The sequence below is a fragment of the Aplysia californica genome, unplaced genomic scaffold (assembly GCF_000002075.1).
Source record: "Aplysia californica isolate F4 #8 unplaced genomic scaffold, AplCal3.0 scaffold00551, whole genome shotgun sequence".
Classification (NCBI taxonomy): Eukaryota; Metazoa; Mollusca; class Gastropoda; order Aplysiida; family Aplysiidae; genus Aplysia; species Aplysia californica.
Genome location: NW_004797821.1, coordinates 210,405 through 230,368, shown reverse-complemented (window position 1 = coordinate 230,368; position 19,964 = coordinate 210,405). Strand labels below are relative to the sequence as shown.

The following is a 19,964-nucleotide window of genomic DNA, read 5'->3' as shown; positions in this document are numbered from 1 at the left end:
TTAATTACCGTTATTCAAAGATAGGAACATATGGTCACTGGTCACAAATTTTAACCAAAGAAGCAATAGAGCATCTACAAGTACAACTATATCATTCGCAAAACCACAAATTTGTATCTGACATGATTGGTCGCTGTAATGCAATTATCATGATCATGATCGACGTAGGCCTTCTTCGGTCTGCTCCTGAATTTGATCGCACTGGTCTAGACAATTTTTCAAATAGTATCTGTTTTTCGGCTTGAACATCACATTTATAGAGATTTTGGGACACGAAAATGATATACTGACATTTCACGCTTAAATATATATCACGCTTTCATATCTTACAAGTATATAGGCCTAATCAATAGGCTGTGACTCCGTATTGGTGGTTACTATACGTATTTGACTCGTTGTTTCTTCGCTCCGGTGGAGTACACCCCTTGTATTCAAATTCTGGTACTTCTTGTAACTAACCAACAATCTTGCTGCCATGAGCTGACAGAAAAAGCTCCATGACATCGCTGGAGCCTACCTTGATCTCGAGTAGCCCAAACCAGTCACTAGCAGAAACGATAGCTCGACGAAATTGTTCCCCATGTTTATTACTCAAGCTCCGTATTATTTTTCATTAGACCATCCACATCATTATTACGTATGCAACCAGGTTGTAGCCTACTTCATTATAATCAATTGCCAAAAATCCGTTTCACGATTTCTTAATGTGCTCTCCCTTACACTGTCAACAATTAATAAAGTTCCATAGCTGGAGCTCATAAATTCAGCCTTACGATTTGGCAGCTCAAATGTCTGAGAATTAAGGTCGCCCACAGTCCATACCTGATCATATCTGAGGTACGTTCTTGCTTTAATAAAATAAGTGAAAATAGGGTTTATTTGCTGCTGATGCTTAAGTCTGTTTTTCAGGCCAGGCTCATCATCTCATACTACATTCAATTTTGAGTAAACTAAATTATAATTATTATTTGCTATTCTGATTTCCATTAAAAGTTCTTTTCTAACTTGTTGCACAACCGACATATTACATGATAACAGTCGCTGAAATTCGTCGGGACCGGCCTCGGTAGTTCGAGGGATCCGTAGTAGTTGGAGGGATACGTGAACAGTGTTATATTCTGCTGTGTCTGAGAATCAAGGGAGGTGACAATAAAGAGGGGGTAGGTAGGAACAGAGATTTTTTTTTCGATCATTGTCTCAGATCAGATAGGTTAGGTATATTATGCTTGTTGGCTTGAATTTGAAATCTGAGAGAATCTGAAATTGACAGATTGGGAATGAGAAACACAAAGAGTACATGTAACGCCTTTGAGTACGATCGGTACCGATAATGAGCCTACCGCGGTATCAAGACAATTTAATTTCGCAGGTCAGTGTGAGCGGTCTTTAGTCTGCACCAATCGAACGGTGCCTTTTCAAAATTTTCAAAACATAAACAATTTGACAAGTTAACGCTTATATATATTATATTGCAACAGTAATCAACAACGGATGACGAAACAATGCAGCCCTACCCGGCCTCTCTCACCAAGCGCTAAGTCCTTTGCAAAGAGGGGTGGGGCGGCCGATCGTGTGATCATCAAGCAAGCACAGCCCCTCCTCTCTCCCGCTCCACACAAGCAGGCCTTGGACCTTATAGTTATAGGCACGCGCAGAGACCGTATATCATTGGGCACGCGTGTCGAGCAGTGCGCTAAAAATAGCACAGCTAGCTGCTTATGTGAAAGGGGGGTGGGGGTGGGGGGGGGGGGTGTTTTACCGACCCTACTTTTTCCGTTTTTATTATTACTATCATTATTATTAGCTTGTGCACCTCAAAGGACATTGACTTCAGACCTCTTCGGCGGTGTAATTAGTTCGACTATTTCGTGTTTGTGTCGACATTAGCGATATTTTCTTACAAAAGATTTCGAGTAATCCGTGTTCGACCTATCCGGGTTATACTGTATAAAAAAAACACCAAAAAACCCCAACATGTATTATATATAATTATGTAGTTGTTTTCGGAATGGCATGCGTGATCTCCACCAAACCATTAGCACAGGAAGAGGCATTGACACCCCCCCCCCCCAACCCCCCATTTGGAGAAGGTTTGTGACACGGGCACTCATGCAGCCTACGTGATGAAACAAACTTTTGTGTTTGTCACCAACTTTGCATCTGTAAGAAACAGCGAAGGCCTTTTTAAGTTTGATTCTGTTTTCCTTTATGCAGTAATAAAAGATACATGTATATCTATAATATAGGCCTCCGCAGATACATGATATATTACACAAATTGCCTAGAATTTTTACCCAATGATATGCATTGAGTGAAGTAAGCTGTTTCTGGTTCTGAAACACTCTGTATTTTTTTGAGTGAAAATACAGGTCACCATGAACTGTCCATGGCGCATTGACGGTGAGGAGTGGGACGCGGATAGCCTATTAAATTAGGGGAGGGAAGCGGGTGGGCGAAACGCGACATCGGGGGGCTCGACAGTCGGGTTTCAGTGACGTTGTCTGATTGTTTGTTGACTTTCACCTTACTAACTGTTGTGAGTATGAGAAGGCGAGAAAAGGGGAGAGAGGCGCAAGGTGTCGTGGTCAAGAGGTAATTTTTAAGGTCTTCGCCTCTTTTCATGCAACAGGTCCCGGTTTGAATCCAGACTAAGCAGCGACAACGAGAGAGAGAGAGAGAGAGAGAGAGAGAGAGAGAGAGAGAGAGAGAGAGAGAGAGAGAGAGAGAGAGAGAGAGAGAGAGAGAGAGAGAGAGAGAAAGAAGGGGAGAGAGGCTCAAGGTGTCGTGGTCAAGAGGTAATTTTTAAGGTCTTCGCCTCTTTTCATGCAACAGGTCCCGGTTTGAATCCAGACTAAGCAGCGACAACGAGAGAGAGAGAGAGAGAGAGAGAGAGAGAGAGAGAGAGAGAGAGAGAGAGAGAGAGAGAGAGAAAGAGAGAGAAGGGGGGGGGGGGTGTCATCAATTTGATATTGGTCTACTGAACGCAAAGATCGTGTAGTTGTAGGCTAAAAGTTCGATTGGCAGCATTTCAAATTCTGGAATAAGATTCTACTTTCGTTTACGCAACAGTGTAGGCTACTGCCACACTGGCCTTTTCTTGCAATAAACAGGTTGTATAAATGACACATTGATTTAGTCTATTATGCTTTTAATTTTTTTATTTGGCACAGATTTTTCATTCATAACTGATCAAAATCATAATGAGATTATATATCGTCCACACAGTAGTAAAAAACACTGTCAAAAACTCGAAAACTGAATAGGCCTAGCGTTTCATATGATTTTGACTGTCCTTCTGGACAAACCACTGGCAGATCCGGCTCCGAGTAACGGCCTCCTGGCCTGTCCGGCCAATTGCCAAGCCAGTATTGGTCGTTGTTGACCCTGTCCTTGTGGCTTAGCACTTCGCAGACTTGTGAAAACTTGTGTTGCATCAACACATCAATGCGTGACCAAGTCTAGACTAGAGTCTAGCCTTTAGAAGAATCGCTGGTCACGGTGAGAGACTTCTTATCAGACAATAAATCTAGATTTTCGCGGAACGAGCTGTTTACCGCCCACTTCTTTTAGTTGAGCCTTCCTTCTTCCCTTCCTCTCAGCCATCAATCGAAAACAAGGTAAACCGCCTCTCTAAATTAAATTATATTCTAATGATTTTGTTACATCCAAGTTATTCTAACATGTGATCTAGATCTAGAATCTAGATTTAGATCTAGATTCTAGGTGCTCTTTGGAAATTGCCTTACCGTTTGTTGGCAGCACTCGGTCAACCCAGTGTACTACAATCATCATACAATGACAATTGCGGTCCCATTTGGAGATACAAGACACTCCAACAATTAGGGTAAACTGTCCCAATTCCGAACCCATTTTCGCCAGCCTAACTTTGTGTACACGAAACAGCCCTCTAAACTGCCCAACCCGCGCCGTTTTTGTAATCTACTATTATAGTAACATCATCATGGTTGATTGGTTTTAACTGGTTCCGTCCATTCGGCCGCTGACAGTGGCTCTAAGATTTTTCGCTTCGTCCTTTCGACCGCTGTGAGCGGCTCAACGAAATCCGAAACAAATGTGCATGCCACCAACCAGATTTGGGATGGCAAGAGAAGTGATGGGTGGAAGTGGAAGTGCCAGAATAGAGTTTATAGAGCCTGCAGAAAGGATGTATCGATCAGGGATGGGAGCTTTTTAGGTACAGATTCGAAACTGGAGCTTTTAAGCATGTTCTGGACTTGCTCTACTGCTATGCCTACGAAACCGCATGGGTCCAGAACTTGGCCAGGGAATGCAGGATGGCTTCAGAAGCGATCGTAAACTGGAGAAACTATGTGCGAGACATTTTTGCCGAATACTTCATCCGACACCCTTTGACCATTGGTGGCCCTGGCCACGTGGTTGAAACTGATGAATCTGCCTTCGTAAAGAGAAAAGGCAATGTCGGAAGGAGAGTGAACACTCAATGGGTTTTCGGTGGCATTGACGTGCATACGAAGCCGGGATTTCTTGTAGCAGTTCCCCAACGTGATGCAGCAACCCTTCTACCAATTCTGCAACGTTACGTTCTGCCCGGAACAACTGTCGTATCTGATCTATGGGCAGCGTACAACACTGTCCACACTCTCGGATATCAACATTTAACCGTTAACCACAGCCTCCACTTTGTGGACCCTCACACCCACGCAACCACCAACCACGTGGAATCCATGTGGAGTCGGGCAAAGCAGAGAAACAAGTGAGAGTGTGGCACTTTCAGAACCCAGCTCGATTCCTATCTAATTGAATTTATGTGGAGGCAGCAATTTAACAATAACCCTTTTGAAAACCTGCTGACTCACATGGGTATGTACTCACTGTAAAAAAAATATGCTAGTGTTATTTTATGTACCCTTTTATGTATGTGTGTGAGTGTTTGTGTGTATTATGTGTTATATATATATTATATACATATATATAAATATATGTATGTGTATATATATATATCATGTATATATATGTGTGTGTGTGTGTGCAAGTGTGTGTGTATATTGTGTGATTATTTGTATAAATATATGTGTGTGGGTGTGTATGTGAAAACAAAAACATCATAATTATCGAAGTTCAATAAAATGTTAATGGTACCGGTATGCATTTCTTCATTTCATTTATGTCTGTCCCTCTTTTAATCATCTTTGAATCTCATTTTCATCATCATCTCTCTCTCTCTTTCTCTCTCTCTCTCTCTATCTCTCTCTCTCTATCTCTATCTCTCTCTCTCTCTCTCTCTCTCTCTCTCTCTCTCTCTCTCTCTCTCTCTCACTTATATCCCTCTTTCTCTCTTTAAATCATCTGTCTCTCTATCAGTATCTCTCTCTCTCTCTCGCCCTCTTTTACTTTTAACTGTCTCCCTTTTAATCTCTTTCTCCCTCCACCCCCTCTCTCTCCTTAATTATGTCTGTCTCTCTTTTAATTATCTTTGACTCTCTTTTAATCACCCTCTCTCTCTCTCTCTCTCTCTCTCTCTCTCTCTCTCTCTCTCTCTCTCTCCCCCCCCCTCTCTCTCTCTCTCTCTCTCTCTCTCTCTCTCTCTCTCTCTCTCCCCTCCTCTCTCTCTCTCTTTCTCTTTCTCTCTCTCTCTCTCTCTCTCTCTCTCTCTCTCTCTCTCTCTCTCTCTCTCTCTCTCTCTCTCTCTCTGTGTCTCTCTCTCTCTTAACTGTTTCTCTTGTAATAATTTGTCTCTCTCGCTCTCTTTCTCTCTCTCTCTCTCTCTCTCTCTCTCTCCCTTCGATCCCTCTTTCTCTCTTTAAATCATCTGTCTCTCTCTGTCTCTCTCTCTCTCTCTCTGTCTGTCTGTCTCTCTCTCTCTCTCTCTCTCTCTCTTTCCCTCTCTCTCCCTCCCTCTCTCTCTCTCTCTCTCTCTCTCTCTCTCTCTCTCTCTCTCTCTCTCTCTCTCTCTTTTCTCACCTCTCCCTCTTAGAGGGATCTGGAATGTGATTGTGACGATCGTAATAAATGAATGTTAGATCTAGTAACTAGTAGTACTAGTAGTCTTATAATTTTATTCACAGAAGGGCGCGGTAGCGTCAGGAGGTCCTACACAACAACACAACGTTAACAAAGTCAAACAACAAAACAACGTTAACAAAGTCATTAACAACAAACAGCATTATGTCCAAACAATCTAGGGCTAGGCCAAGACGACGATGCTCGACTCTAAAGGCCTATCGATTACTGAACAGAACAGGTGGAAACACCGCCCGATTACTACCGATCCAAGATGGCGGCCAGGCCCGGCCTGGGGTAACAGACGAAAAAGTGCCGAATTGAGGGGTAGGTTTAGGGTTTGGGGTAGGGTTAGGGTTTGGGGTAGGGTTAGGGTTAGACCTCTTCTTTATTGTGTTTGATGGGGTGGTCGCTCATTACTGAAGTCCTTCCCTCCGCGAAATTCTTGCAAAAATCGTTGTTTTGTTGTCCATGTAGGCTAGATCTAAGGGTAAATAACACGGAGCCTGGTATAAGAAAAAGGCCCTTCAAAGAAAGATTCTACTAATTTTGTGAAATTCTGGCATAAATGTCTGCTGGGGTGATATCGCTACAATTTTGTGTTAATTCCTATGGAATGGACTAAGCGCTAATCACCGCATGTAATCATGATACCGGCTAGGGGTTGGAACCACTAGAAAAAATCACATCAATCTGCTGTTACCGGGGAAAAACAACCCCAAATCGCCCTCCTCTAACTCGGAGATTGCGGAGAGATGTACATTTAGATAATTAGAATAAGACGTAGTTGGTCATGTTACATTGTTAGCTCTGTAGATGAGTAAGACTGAAGTTTTGAGGGTAACTTAACTTTCACTGCCTCACAGAGGCAAATGGACTACTTAGAGGTTGATGGTCAAACTGCAGTTTTGGGGGGGGGTTTTTTGGAAGTGGCTATCCTCACCCGGGGTGAGAATAAAAATACAATTGACCTCTCACCCCGGGTGAGACTTGCCACCGTAGGCTATTCTCACCTGGTGTGAAACAAGACCTGTTTTTCCTAATTTCGGAATGTACTTTCTATCGGTGTGGATGATCAAATTGATAAAAGCAAAGAAAAAATTACGTTATAATAGCACAAAAGTAAGCTAATTTGATCGTCTACAAAGATACTATGGCTATTTCACTTTTTGAATCGAGCCGGACTACGCGGGTCGCCATTTTGTTTTGCCCGGAAGTTCGCGCGCTACTCCTCTCTCTTTCTCTCTCTCTCTCCACTGCCCACAGACAAAATTGTACGCTTTTAGGCTAACAGAACAGTAGTAATGGAACGTTTGTTCACGGCACAGAATTCTACAATTTTTCCTTTATCACAGTGTAGAATTCTGTGGTTCAGGGTGAACGCAAAATTGGTTGGCCTAGATCTAGGCTCTAACGGTGAACGCGCACCGGGTGAGAATAGCTAAAAGACTCGCCTGCGCTATTCTCACCCGGGGTGAGAATAGAGGTGGCCATATATTTTTTTTCCTGCAGACTCCAGATCATTTAAGTTTTAATGATATGGCCACTGAAACTTGCAAATCAATTATTTTCAAGATTTCATACCTAGTTGCAAAGCATCAAAAATAGAAAAACAGGGGCGCATGCCACCCCGAACTATTTTTCGCCTGAAATCCGTGGTCGAAGTTACCAGACCTACACTATACACTAGAGTGTGATGTAGCCTAGTTTGAATAAAAGCCATCGAATATTTTAAAAACTTAATTTGCAACAAATAGTTTTATATTAAAAAGTCAGTATTCGTTGTGTAAGATGGATAAAAATGAACAAAGAAAAGGCCTTAAAAGGGTTATGACCTGTTGCAAATGTAGCATTTGCTTACAAACTTGTAAAGTATGGGAAGGATGTGTCACTTGAAAAAATAATGGTACCTTTGTGTATTGTTTGTTCCATAAACTTTACTGGTTTGGAATTTCTTTTCAGTACCACCATATTGTATCGTGGACGAGAAAAGAGATGACGAGAAGATCATCTCGAAGAGTCCCTGGCAAGACGGACGATGCTCCTTGCAAGACGGACGATGCTCCTTGCAGCAGTGAGACGGTCTTTGTTACCTCGCTTCCAAAAAATGCGGTCGCTTCTAATACACCACGCAGCAGAAGTGTTGGAGGTCAGAACATGAAGACCAGAAAACAAAAGGATGAGACAGAAGGTTGTGTTTCTGGTTCTGGGGAAACCCGGCGACTATCGAGGCGAAGTGGAGGTAAAAAGGGAGGGAAAGAATCAAAAAGCGTGGTATCCACAGAGTGTAATACTTGTGTAGAAACTTCAAGCAATCAGGGAGATGCAGCGCAGAGACTGCAGACTTCTGGTTATGATGCAAATGGCAATGTGATGATGCCATCTTCTGAGACTTCACTCAAGCTGAAGGATTCCCCTGATGATTTCTCTCTGACATTTGAAGACTCCAAGGAAAAGAACCCGTTCAGTTCGTTGTCCGTCGCAGACGTGAAACCGTCGTATTGGCCCAAAGTGTACGACACCAGCACCAATGTCTTCCACTACGTGAACAACCTGAGTATGGGAAGGATGTGTCATTTTAACAGACAGGTACATAAAAATGTGGGAAACCTGCCTTTGAGGGGGGGAGATTCCTTTTTTAATTTTTTATTGGGAAAAGTGTTTTTGTTTTCTGTTGCAGCTCATTTGTTTGAAGAAATGACTAGATTTGAAGTGTCTATGTTCATCATGTTTATATCATGTTCTATGATTAAAATGTAGTTCCACCCCCCAGGGCAGTGCCACTGACTGTAGTGTCTTTAGGCCATTTCCAAAGGGGGGGGGGGGCATTTCTGGTTCAAGCATAGTAGAAATGTAAATGGGCTGACTCATGTCACGCTCATAACTGTGCCTGATCTACAACAGGGAATTGCTGCTTTTTCTTTCCTGATCCTTACTATTGTCATTTATTTTCCTCTACTTTTGTATGTTTGTCACTCTCTTGTGACCTGCTATTTCCGGGGTGCCTTGATAGTCGAAACAGACCGTGTGCTGTTGAAGCTAGAGAGGTGAGCAGTCTAAGTCTGATTCCCTGTAAAGACTTCTCTGTTGACACCCACCCTTTGGCGCTCATATGATCTTATGCAGTTGTGAGCGCCGTAAAACCCTCTACAAAAAAAAAAAAATGTAGTTCAAGATGTCTTTCTGAGACGTTTAGTCCTTCGTGGCGACTCAGCAACCGACATTTCTTCTTAAAAATGCCATTTGAATTGTTTTGTTTCACTGCTTTAAGGGGGTTCTTGAACCTGTTCTGAACTTTGATAACATTTTAAACATTAACATTGTTTTAGATGCAGATTTAGAAAAGATCTTCAATTGCTTCTTGCTATTGTGTGATGAAAAAGTGAATGAAAGGGTTATTATTTTTAGAATTAAAAAGTCAAGAATACAAATATCGATGGTAAAGACACAGTTGTCTCCCGCTAATAGCATGCTGACGACAGTGCCGGGGCGAATTTTCCTTGTGTAAACTATAATTGTACTTGCAAGTGCGAGTTCCAAATTGGCAAACTGTAACCTGTCGTTCCTGGGCCAGTGTCAGAAACAGATGAACCATAAAATGACTCATTTCTCTTTGATCGGAAGGAAGCAAAGTGAACATCACATGGTATGCCCTCACCACATGACCTCCTAATAATACTACTTGAAATTGCCACTTTGCCAAGAGGGGACAATGTGTGCGACAGAATTTCTGGAAATCTGAATTTCTGAAATCGTCCAGATTTTTTTAACTTCTTGACACAAAATGTACATAAAAAATTATAATAATGGTGGTCCGTACATTTTGTGTCCCTGAGCATGTTTCCACGGGGTTTAAACATGAACAGTTCTGGATTTTTTGCCCCTAGCTAAGCAGCACCTCTGCGTGATTAATGATGAAAAAATGAGTTATAATTATAATTTTAGGTTTTCCATAATATAAATCCGTTGATGGTTTTTTTGTTTGAAGCCTGAGGAACTTTTAAAGCAAAAACGACCCCTCTGATATGGTGAGGGTGGGGTGGGTGTCATATTTCAGAAATGTTTTGCTATGTGAAAGACATTTTAAAAAGTTTGTCTGCATTTCTAGATTTTACATATTCTTCTAAAGACAATTTTTCCCCCCCTCTTAGGCTGTTGAAGAGACTTACATTAGTTCTCGGCTTGACAGTTTTGAGATCGTAAATGGAGATCAGCCGTTTAAAACACGTGTGACCACGGTCGACTGGCACCCAAAGCAGACAAACCTTGTGACAGTGGGGAGCAAGCACGGAGATGTTGTGTTCTACAGGGTCGGCCGAGAGGACCACAGTTCCTACTTTGAGGAGACTGGTCGGCTAGATGGGGTGAGGCTCTTGTCCATGGTTGTGTGTGTGTGTGCGTGTGTGTGTGTGTGTGTGTGATTATCACATGTTACTGTCATACGATTTATGAAGTCAGTCCCGCCTAAATCCTTTTTCTGAAAATAACTCCCATACCCTTTGAGACATGTGGTTGGTGGGTGCTCTAGTATGGTTTGCTTCTTCTTTCCTATGGAACATCTATCGTCCTTATCTACCCTTCTTCTTTTTTATGTTTGTTACTCTCTTGTAACACCTCTAATCTTCTGGCGCTCATTTGACCTAATGCAGTTGCGAGCGCCGTAAAACTTCTACTAAAACTAAAAAGACATGATAGAAGCCTCAAATGAACTGCAAAAGATAGATAGTAGACTAAACTTTTTTTCAAATGCGTAAATGTTTCAATTCCCATTCCCTTTTTCTGGCTGGTCAATGATAATCTACTGATCAGTTCTAGTTTTATCTTCTTCTTTTTCTTCTCCATCGGACTCAACAACTAGACCAGGATGATCTATATTTATATGTGTCATGATGCGTGGAATCAGTTGCTCTACAATTTATGGGCATGTGGAGTGTCATCTTAAAGTTTGTTCATTTGTCTTAAAGTTTCCCTTGTCCTACTTTTTGTGAAAAAAAATACCCCGCTATCTTGAACGGAAGTCGAGATATTTACAATTGAAGTGGGAGGGGTTGCCTGGTTTTAGATGTAAAATAATGATTTAGGTCAAAGCTCGACAGGGAGAGCAAAAAAGTTTCAGTTTCAGAAATCTGGCAAATACGTTGAAAGTCAAAGAACTGTAACCTTGTTACTAGTTCTCTGAACGAAACTAATAACTTGCGTACACGCTGTAAGTGCTTGCATTGTTACTAATAACTTGCGTACACGCTGTAAGTGCTTGCATTGTTACTAATAACTTGCACACGCTGTAAGTGCTTGCATTGTTACTAATAACTTGCACACGCTGTAAGTGCTTGCATTGTTACTAATAACTTGCGTACACGCTGTAAGTGCTTGCATTGTTACTAATAACTTGCGTACACGCTGTAAGTGCTTGCATTGTTACTAATAACTTGCGTACACGCTGTAAGTGCTTGCATTGTTACTAATAACTTGCGCACACGCTGTAAGTGCTTGCATTGTTACTAATAACTTGCGTACACGCTGTAAGTGCTTGCATTGTTACTAATAACTTGCGCACACGCTGTAAGTGCTTGCATTGTTACTAATAACTTACACACGCTGTAAGTGCTTGCATTGTTACTAATAACTTGCGTACACGCTGTAAGTGCTTGCATTGTTTGTTGTTTATATTTAAAGCAAAAGGTAACGCACTTTTCAGTGTCAATCTAAGTATTTCAGCACCAAGATCTTTTCTTGCCCTTGGTTGTTTCAATCTCTCTGGAATTTTCCCTGAACTAAAGGACTGACATGGGTGGTTCGTAGTTGCTCTTGTGTGATTTGACGGTTTGCTCCTTTTTTTTATCCTACATCTATCATCTTGGCTCTCTTCTCTTCCTTTTTTCTCCTACATCTATCATCCTTGGCTCTCTTCTCTTCCTTTTTTCTCCTACATCTATCATCCTTGGCTCTCTTCTCTTCCTTTTTTCTCCTACATCTATCATCCTTGGCTCTCTTCTCTTCCTTTTTTCTACTAAAAAATCTATCATCCTTGGCTCTCTTCTCTTCCTTTTTTTCTCCTACATCTATCATCCTTGGCTCTCTTCTCTTCCTTTTTTTCTCCTACATCTATCATCCTTGGCTCTCTTCTCTTCCTTTTTTTCTCCTACATCTATCATCCTTGGCTCTCTTCTCTTCCTTTTTTTCTCCTACATCTATCATCCTTGGCTCTCTTCTCTTCCTTTTTTTCTCCTACATCTATCATCCTTGGCTCTCTTCTCTTCCTTTTTTTCTCCTACATCTATCATCCTTGGCTCTCTTCTCTTCCTTTTTTTATCCTACATCTATCATCCTTGGCTCTCTTCTCTTCCTTTTTTCTCCTACATCTATCATCCTTGGCTCTCTTCTCTTCCTTTTTTCTCCTACATCTATCATCCTTGGCTCTCTTCTCTTCCTTTTTTCTCCTACATCTATCATCCTTGGCTCTCTTCTCTTCCTTTTTTCTCCTACATCTATCATCCTTGGCTCTCTTCTCTTCCTTTTTTCTCCTACATCTATCATCCTTGGCTCTCTTCTCTTCCTTTTTTCTCCTACATCTATCATCCTTGGCTCTCTTCTCTTCCTTTTTTCTCCTACATCTATCATCCTTGGCTCTCTTCTCTTCCTCTTTTCTCCTACATCTATCATCCTTGGCTCTCTTCTCTTCCTTTTTTCTCCTACATCTATCATCCTTGGCTCTCTTCTCTTCCTTTTTTCTCCTACATCTATCATCCTTGGCTCTCTTCTCTTCCTTTTTTCTCCTACATCTATCATCCTTGGCTCTCTTCTCTTCCTTTTTTCTCCTACATCTATCATCCTTGGCTCTCTTCTCTTCCTTACAAAAAATGGTTTCTTGTGGATGTGCTTCTTTTTACTCAGACTAACTATACTTAAATGTCTCTCTTCAGCACTTGTTCTTCTTTTATATGGAGAGGAATTATAACCTGTATTCCTTGTGTCTTTGCCGGTTCCCTAGCTGGGTCCAGGAGGCTCTGTGTCAGCTCTGAAGTTCCACCCGGAGGAAGAAGAGAAGTTCTACACGGCGTCGCTGTCCGGCCGGGTGTGTCTCTGGAATGCTCACACGGGCAGGGAGGAACGGGAGATGTTCAACACCTTCTCCTGGGAGTGAGTTCTCACATGACCTGCTTTGTGGAAGACACCGCCATATATGCGGATTTGAAAAAATAAAAATAAAAAGAATAAATTACAATTTTATTGATCCTGGAAGGGCAATTTGGTTTACAATGGCAAATATATTTACATATATAAATTCACAGTTGTCAATACATAACATATATAAATACATATATCTTATATATATATATATATATATATATATATCGTCGATGGGATTCACAAACCGGTATATATATATCGTCGATGGGATTCACAAACCGGCATATACATATATATATATATATATATCGTCGATGGGATTCACAAACCGGCTACATGCAGAAAAGCAAATTTTTATACAAAAGGTTAAGTTATAAGTGTTGGGACCACAATCTTTGATTTTTTTATACAAAAGGTTAAGTTATAAGTGTTGGGACCAAATACTACTTGATTTTTCTTAAATACCACAACCGATAGTTATATTTCGCATGTAGCCGGTTATGGAATCACAAAAAATGTGCCGCACAGCCGTGACACGAGGCTGCATGTAGCCGGTTCGTCGCAGCTCTGTGCCACTGTTCGCCGTCATAATAAGTATAGGCCGAGATCTACATGGACGACGGCGAGTTATAGAATTTGAACTAATAGATCTATCTTAATGAAAGCTGACTGGTTCAAACTGGGTTTGAATCTTAACCTGGTCGATTCATACACAAAATGCTTTAGATTAGAATGACAAGTTTAGTGCTTTGACTGGCCCTTTGTTAGTAACCTGGTTACTGGGAGGTGTGGGTTCAAACTTTGTTACCTGTCGATTCATGACGAAAATTTTAATGAATTTAATTTAACATCCTAGATGCCCTCTCGCCTAGTATTTTATCTTAGGTGACCAGTACTAGGAGAAGTCGTCGACCCGGTGTCTGAAGGCCAATACATGTACTTGAACATGTGCAATGGTTAAGGTTCAATGCCCTATCAACACTATTAGGTTATTCAAGAGGAATAGGGGGGGGGGGGGTATATTTGCCCGTGCAGAACTTTGGCTGTACTACGTGAAATATCCCAAAGTGCCAGGTCATCAATTCTTTGACTAGAATTGTTGATAAGAAGACATCTCTGTGTTTACAAAAATATCAAACAAAACCCCAAACCAACACAAATTCAGTTGTTTAAAAAGCCAGGACAAGACTTTTTTTGAGTATTTGTCTGAGAAACCTCCACTTTTGTTCGATATCCCCAAAGGGCAGGGCCTTGGTATGGCAAACGTTGGTCTCGGGGCTCTAATCTGGATCGGGAGGTTATGGGTTCGATTCTCGGCTGAATTATAATAACATTTAAAACTTGGTCCCTTTGCATCTTATTGTATGGGGTGTGATTGAAAGAATATTAGTATCGTTTGATTGCACATAGATGGGCTCATTTCTTCCTGTACACTATCTTTCATCATTTCTCACACTTGAGTTGCTACATTATAATAAACAATGAAACAGTGTAAGCTACATAGAATTCAATGATTGTAAGTCTCTACTTTCCCTATGAGCATTGTTCGGTGCTAGTTAGTTGACAGAGCGTGGTAAAATGGATGGTATTCAACTGGCATGACCTCTTACAACGTTTGGAGATGTTAGTATTTTTCCGTTTTTCATTTTCCTGGAGCTATTGTAGACAGGCGTTGGGTCAACCAGCTCCCACTTTGGTTGGTTTGACCTCTTGGGAGAATTTGGTGGGGCCCACCTCCGTGACTCATCAGGATACACCTCCAGTCCACCACCGAAGAGTCCCCGACTCTCCTGCAGGGTTAGAAATGGTCAGAAATGCTTTTGTAATCCTGAAGGTTTTTGGTGTTGCAGATATTTCACATGGTGTGGATGGGGTTTGAGCGTGATAACTGTATTTTATGGACATACTGGGCTGACACATAGGTAGAGGAGTCTTCAACCTCCTCTCGATATAATTGAGCTCGGAAACACACTTCCATTTGTAAGATGCTCCTTTCCTGGTATTCTTTGTTAAATTTGAACCCTGTTTCAAGGCACAAAAAAGAAGCGGCTTTGCCGATGTCGAATATCGGTTTGGTATGTCCAATCATCTCCGTATAAGAGTTACTTTTGGCAGCCAGGATTCCTTTCAGAAAGGCGATTGTAATGTACGTTGCAAATTCGTTTTGCCTCAGCCCACCACATCGTTCTCAGCAACGTTGTAGAACGTAAAATGATGCACTGATATTTTAATTTTGTAATACTGAGAAGACGCATTGCTCCTAGTTCCAAAGGAACAGCTGGCACGTCCATTCAACACCAGAGTGTTTTTCATCTTCACCTAAGGACTTGATGGCTATTTCCTTGTCGGCTGTGGCTTTCTGTTTGTTTCTTCACACGTTCAATGTTTCAACCAAGCGTGTTCACGCACGTTGCCGCAATAATCACGTAAATATCGCAACAATACTCACGAGGACAGAACAGAGCCAAGTTGAGCTCGTCGAAAATTTGCTTCACCAGAGGGAGGGTTTCTTCATTTCTGTATACTCTGAAGTGTAGAGCCATTACACGTCAGCGAAACTTTGGAAAGGGGCCTCAATGTAATGATACTCGTGATAACTTGTTGAAGAATCCCTCAACACTGAGGATACAACGGCCACACGTGCATTCCTGTTTGAATGCTCGTTCATCGCCCAGTTCCTAACCCATCATGTTCCAAAGTCTGATGGTTGACATAATAAATAACTGTCAACAAACTTTCTCCGCTAACTGTCAGCTACGTTGTTGAAAATGTCTGAATGCGCTTTATTTTCTGAACCTTTGGTCTCTTCAGACCGGCTTGATCCAGACGCACAAAACACTTCTCCCGATCACATCATCTTTTTTAAAAATGAATTACAAATGTACGCTTCTGTACCCATGTGAGTCTCCATACTGCTTTTAAAAAAATCTGTCTCTTTCCTTATAACTGAATTCGTCACAATGGCATCTATTATTCTGACAAGAGTATCTTTTGGATTTGTGGAGCTATTCTAGCTTTTGTTATTCCAATCTTTTGGTCTCATTTCGTCTCCAGTTGTGCTAGTCAATCTGTTATTTTCGAGAAGGCAGTCCCTCACAATGATCAATTTTACCATTTCCTTCTTCCATTCCTCTTCTACCCACCTCCCTGCCGCACTTGTCCATAATCTTGTCACAAAAATCCATTCCTTCTGCATACATCACACATGCCTTCCGCCGCCTTCCAATTCTATGTCCATTAGTTCCCTCGTTATTGCTGCCTACAGCTGTAGGGATCTCTGGCAATAGTTTAAAGAAAAATCTCAAACTCAGGGTCATTCTTAAGAAGACCATCGACACTTTCTGAAAGTGAAATGTACAAAACACCAGGGTGAAGCGGAGTCGATGGTGATAGCCATGGGCAATACCGTGGCTCCATGATAGAGGTGAATCGTGGATAACTTGCTGGAGTGCCCTTGCACTCCGCAGTCTTCTCCAATGTCTTTGCTAGACTCAGCTTTACCGGGCATCTATCTCGACATCGGGAATCCATCATGTATCCTCAGTCAGACTCATGTCAAAATGTCAAGAAAGTGGTATTTGAAAAGGGCTAGCATTAATTATTATAGAAGAACTGCATTAACGTGTATGAACTATTCTGTAAACCTGACAAAGATAGCCATTTCATATTCCGGGAGTTTTTTTTCTCTCTTTCGATGACTTGCTCTTGGTCCTTTCTTTACCAATCGTGAATCACAGATGATGCCGTCGGAGGTTTTTGCGTGGAACCACTCTCTCTGATAAATATATCTCTGGCATAATAATACTAAAACCAAATACTTGAATAGATAACTTTATTGATGCGTGACAAGTGAATCGTAAGAAAATGATGTCTGACACAATATAGTATACATCACGACTGAAACGTTTAATTTTGCGAAGAGACCAATGAATAATATCAGTTCACACCCATGGTCACAGCGTAGGATAATTCCAAGAACAAAAAGGATTGCATCCAGAATGTCAACAATGAAATAGTAACAATAAAGTGCATATTATTATTAAAATATTTTCTATAATATTTATAGTATTAGTTTTGTATTACTACTTCTCCTGCTGCTGCTGTTGCTGCTGCTGCTGATGATGATGAGTATAATGATGGTATTACTACTGTTATTACAGTTGCTCTGCAGCAGCTAACACTAGAGTGTGCTATAATACAACAATTAATGTAGGCGAAGAAGATGGAGAAGAAGAAGAAGAAGAAGAAGAAGAAGAAGAAGAAGAAGAAGAAGAAGAAGAAAAAGAGGAAGAAGAAGAAGGAGAAGGAGAAGGAGGAGAAGAAGAAGGAGGAGGGGAAGAAGGAGGAGAAGAAGGAGGAGAAGAAGAAGGAGGAGAAGAAGAAGGAGGAGGGGAAGAAGGAGGAGGGGAAGAAGGAGGAGGGGAAGAAGGAGGAGGAGGGGAAGAAGGAGGAGGAGGGGAAGAAGGAGGAGAAGGAGAAGGAGAAGAAGAAGGAGGAGGGGAAGAAGGAGGAGAAGAAGGAGGAGAAGAAGAAGGAGGAGAAGAAGAAGGAGGAGGGGAAGAAGGAGGAGGGGAAGAAGGAGGAGGGGAAGAAGGAGGAGGAGGGGAAGAAGGAGGAGGAGGGGAAGAAGGAGGAGAAGGAGAAGGAGAAGAAGAAGGAGGAGGGGAAGAAGGAGGAGAAGAAGGAGGAGAAGAAGAAGGAGGAGAAGAAGAAGGAGGAGGGGAAGAAGGAGAAAAAGAAGGAGGAGAAGAAGAAGAAGAAGAGAGAGAGCTTGTTGTAAAGGTGCGGGCCCCTAATGTGGCTGGAACTCTATTGATCTTTCATGTTCTTATGTCTCATCTAGATGCATAAATTAATTGACAAATCTAATCTAGTAAATGGAATCACACGAATACTTTATATTATAAGTCACTTCATTGTTGACTATAATATTATTTATCTCGATGAACACTGATAACAGTTTACAATTCTGTCTAGTTCAAGAGAAAAAAACCATACGGAACGGTCGGGGTGATGCGCGGCGGGGAAGCATGTAGCCGGTTTTCGATGGCACGTGTCAACGCGTGTCGCGACGGTCTGGTGAAACCGATGCGGCTATGTACATGGCCGGTTTGGAGATCCCATTTTTCCATCAGCTGCAGGTGTCCGTTTTGGAAAGTATCAATTAAAACGTATTTCTAGTTTTTTTTCGAACCTAATATTTATTGGGGACACGTATTAGGCTATTTACTATTCATTAAGCAAATAAAAAGATTTTTGAAATTTTTGCATGTAGCCGGTTTGTGAATCCCATCGACGTTATATATATATATACATACTCTCGCCCTTCTGTCCAATGCCGTGTTGTGACTGATAAGTGCAGGTTTGCTGTAATGTTCCGTAGAGTGTGTTGTCAATGTTAGGTCTCGGAGGGAGAAGGGTAGTTCTGATGTCATTTAGGGCTGTGCAGTGGAGCAGGTGATGATCCACAATCTCATATATGCGTAGTCACTCAAAGGACACATTGGGGGAAGTTCTAGTTTTATTATGGTTTAGTGGTTGGTTGGTGGGTGCTCTGGTGTGGTTTGCTTCTTCTTTCCTATATCAAACATCTATCGTCTTTATCTCCCCTCCATCTTTTTTGTGTTTGTTACTCTCTTGTAACTCCTCTAGTCTTTGGAACCTATATGACCAAGTGTCGTAAAACTGTTACTAAAACTAATTCTGTTTAAGTGAAAGTTGAGCTGTATACGTTCTGTTCGTAGGTGGAAGACAGAGATGTAAAGTTTTGTCATTTTCCGCCCTTTTCACCCCTCGGTATCCCGCAGGAACTGGTTCTGCTCCCTGGACGTTCACCAGCGAGAGGACTTGGTGGTGTTTGGTCACAGCACGGGACGCGTCCACCTACAGTCCAGAGGCGGCGAGACAGTAAGAGATCACACTGTTTGACTCTTCTACCGTATGCCTATCTGCTGTGTTTATAAGTGTGCTGCAGGCAAAGAAATTTAATTACCTCGTTGGTAAGCTGCCCACAGCGGGAATGTATACTCTAGTCTGCGGTCTTCATGTGCGTTTTTTTTTTTTTTTTTTGCGTTCATTTTTTGACCTTTGAATTATAGATGGAGCATTTTCAGCAATGGTTTTTTAATTTTATTTATTAATTTTGTTAATCTAGGATTTTTAAGCCAGTTTCAACTAAGTTTTTAAAAGTGAACAGCTGTCATGAAAGCAAGCATTTTAAGATAACGGCTTTGCAGAGTTATCGACTCAAGGCAGAGATATCAAGTCTTGAAGTTTTACGTTTGATTTCTCAAAGATGTCACTAGATAGGATGGTTCTTGGACACAAGCCTGCATCTTTTCAGGCAAATTTTGTGGCACACAAGATTGTTGTAATAATTTTACTTTCCCTCTTTTGTTTGTCTGTCATTTTTTATTTTTTGTGGGTGGTTGGTGGGTGCTCTGGTTTGGTTTGCTTTCCTACCAAACATCTATCATCTTTATCTCTCCACCTTTTTTGTGCATTTTGTTACTCTCTTGTATCACATCTATTCTCCGGCACTTATATGACCTTATTGTGTTGCAAGTGCCGTAAAACTCTTACTAAAACTAAAACAACTTTCTCCACCCAGGTGTGGACCAAGCGACTCCACAAGAAGAAGGTGACTCATGCCGAGTTTTCCCCGCGAGAGCCGGCCTTGCTGTGCACCGCGTCCTTGGACCACACGGTCAAAATGTGGGATATGCGCATGATTAAGGAGACTGCACCCATGGCGTGTTTACTGCATGACAGGGGAGTCAACTCAGGTATGTCTGCTAATGCTGCTTTTGAAACTCATTTTATGATTTTCTCTCCTTTTCAGCTGTTCCCCC

At 41.6% G+C, this 19,964-nt stretch overlaps 1 protein-coding gene across 1 annotated transcript in view; it reads left to right on the top strand.

Moving 5' to 3' along the window:
- The first annotated feature begins 3,338 nt into the window (after positions 1-3,338).
- Positions 3,339-19,964, top strand: part of LOC101848540 (DNA damage-binding protein 2) — a 26,957-nt gene continuing 10,331 nt past the window's right edge. The window contains exons 1-6 of the mRNA XM_013087147.2: positions 3,339-3,617; positions 7,945-8,571; positions 10,134-10,346; positions 12,974-13,122; positions 18,921-19,020; positions 19,724-19,898. Of these exons, the coding sequence (XP_012942601.1) occupies positions 7,978-8,571; positions 10,134-10,346; positions 12,974-13,122; positions 18,921-19,020; positions 19,724-19,898 (1,231 nt within the window). The 5' untranslated portion in view covers positions 3,339-3,617; positions 7,945-7,977. The remainder of the gene's footprint in view (positions 3,618-7,944; positions 8,572-10,133; positions 10,347-12,973; positions 13,123-18,920; positions 19,021-19,723; positions 19,899-19,964) is intronic.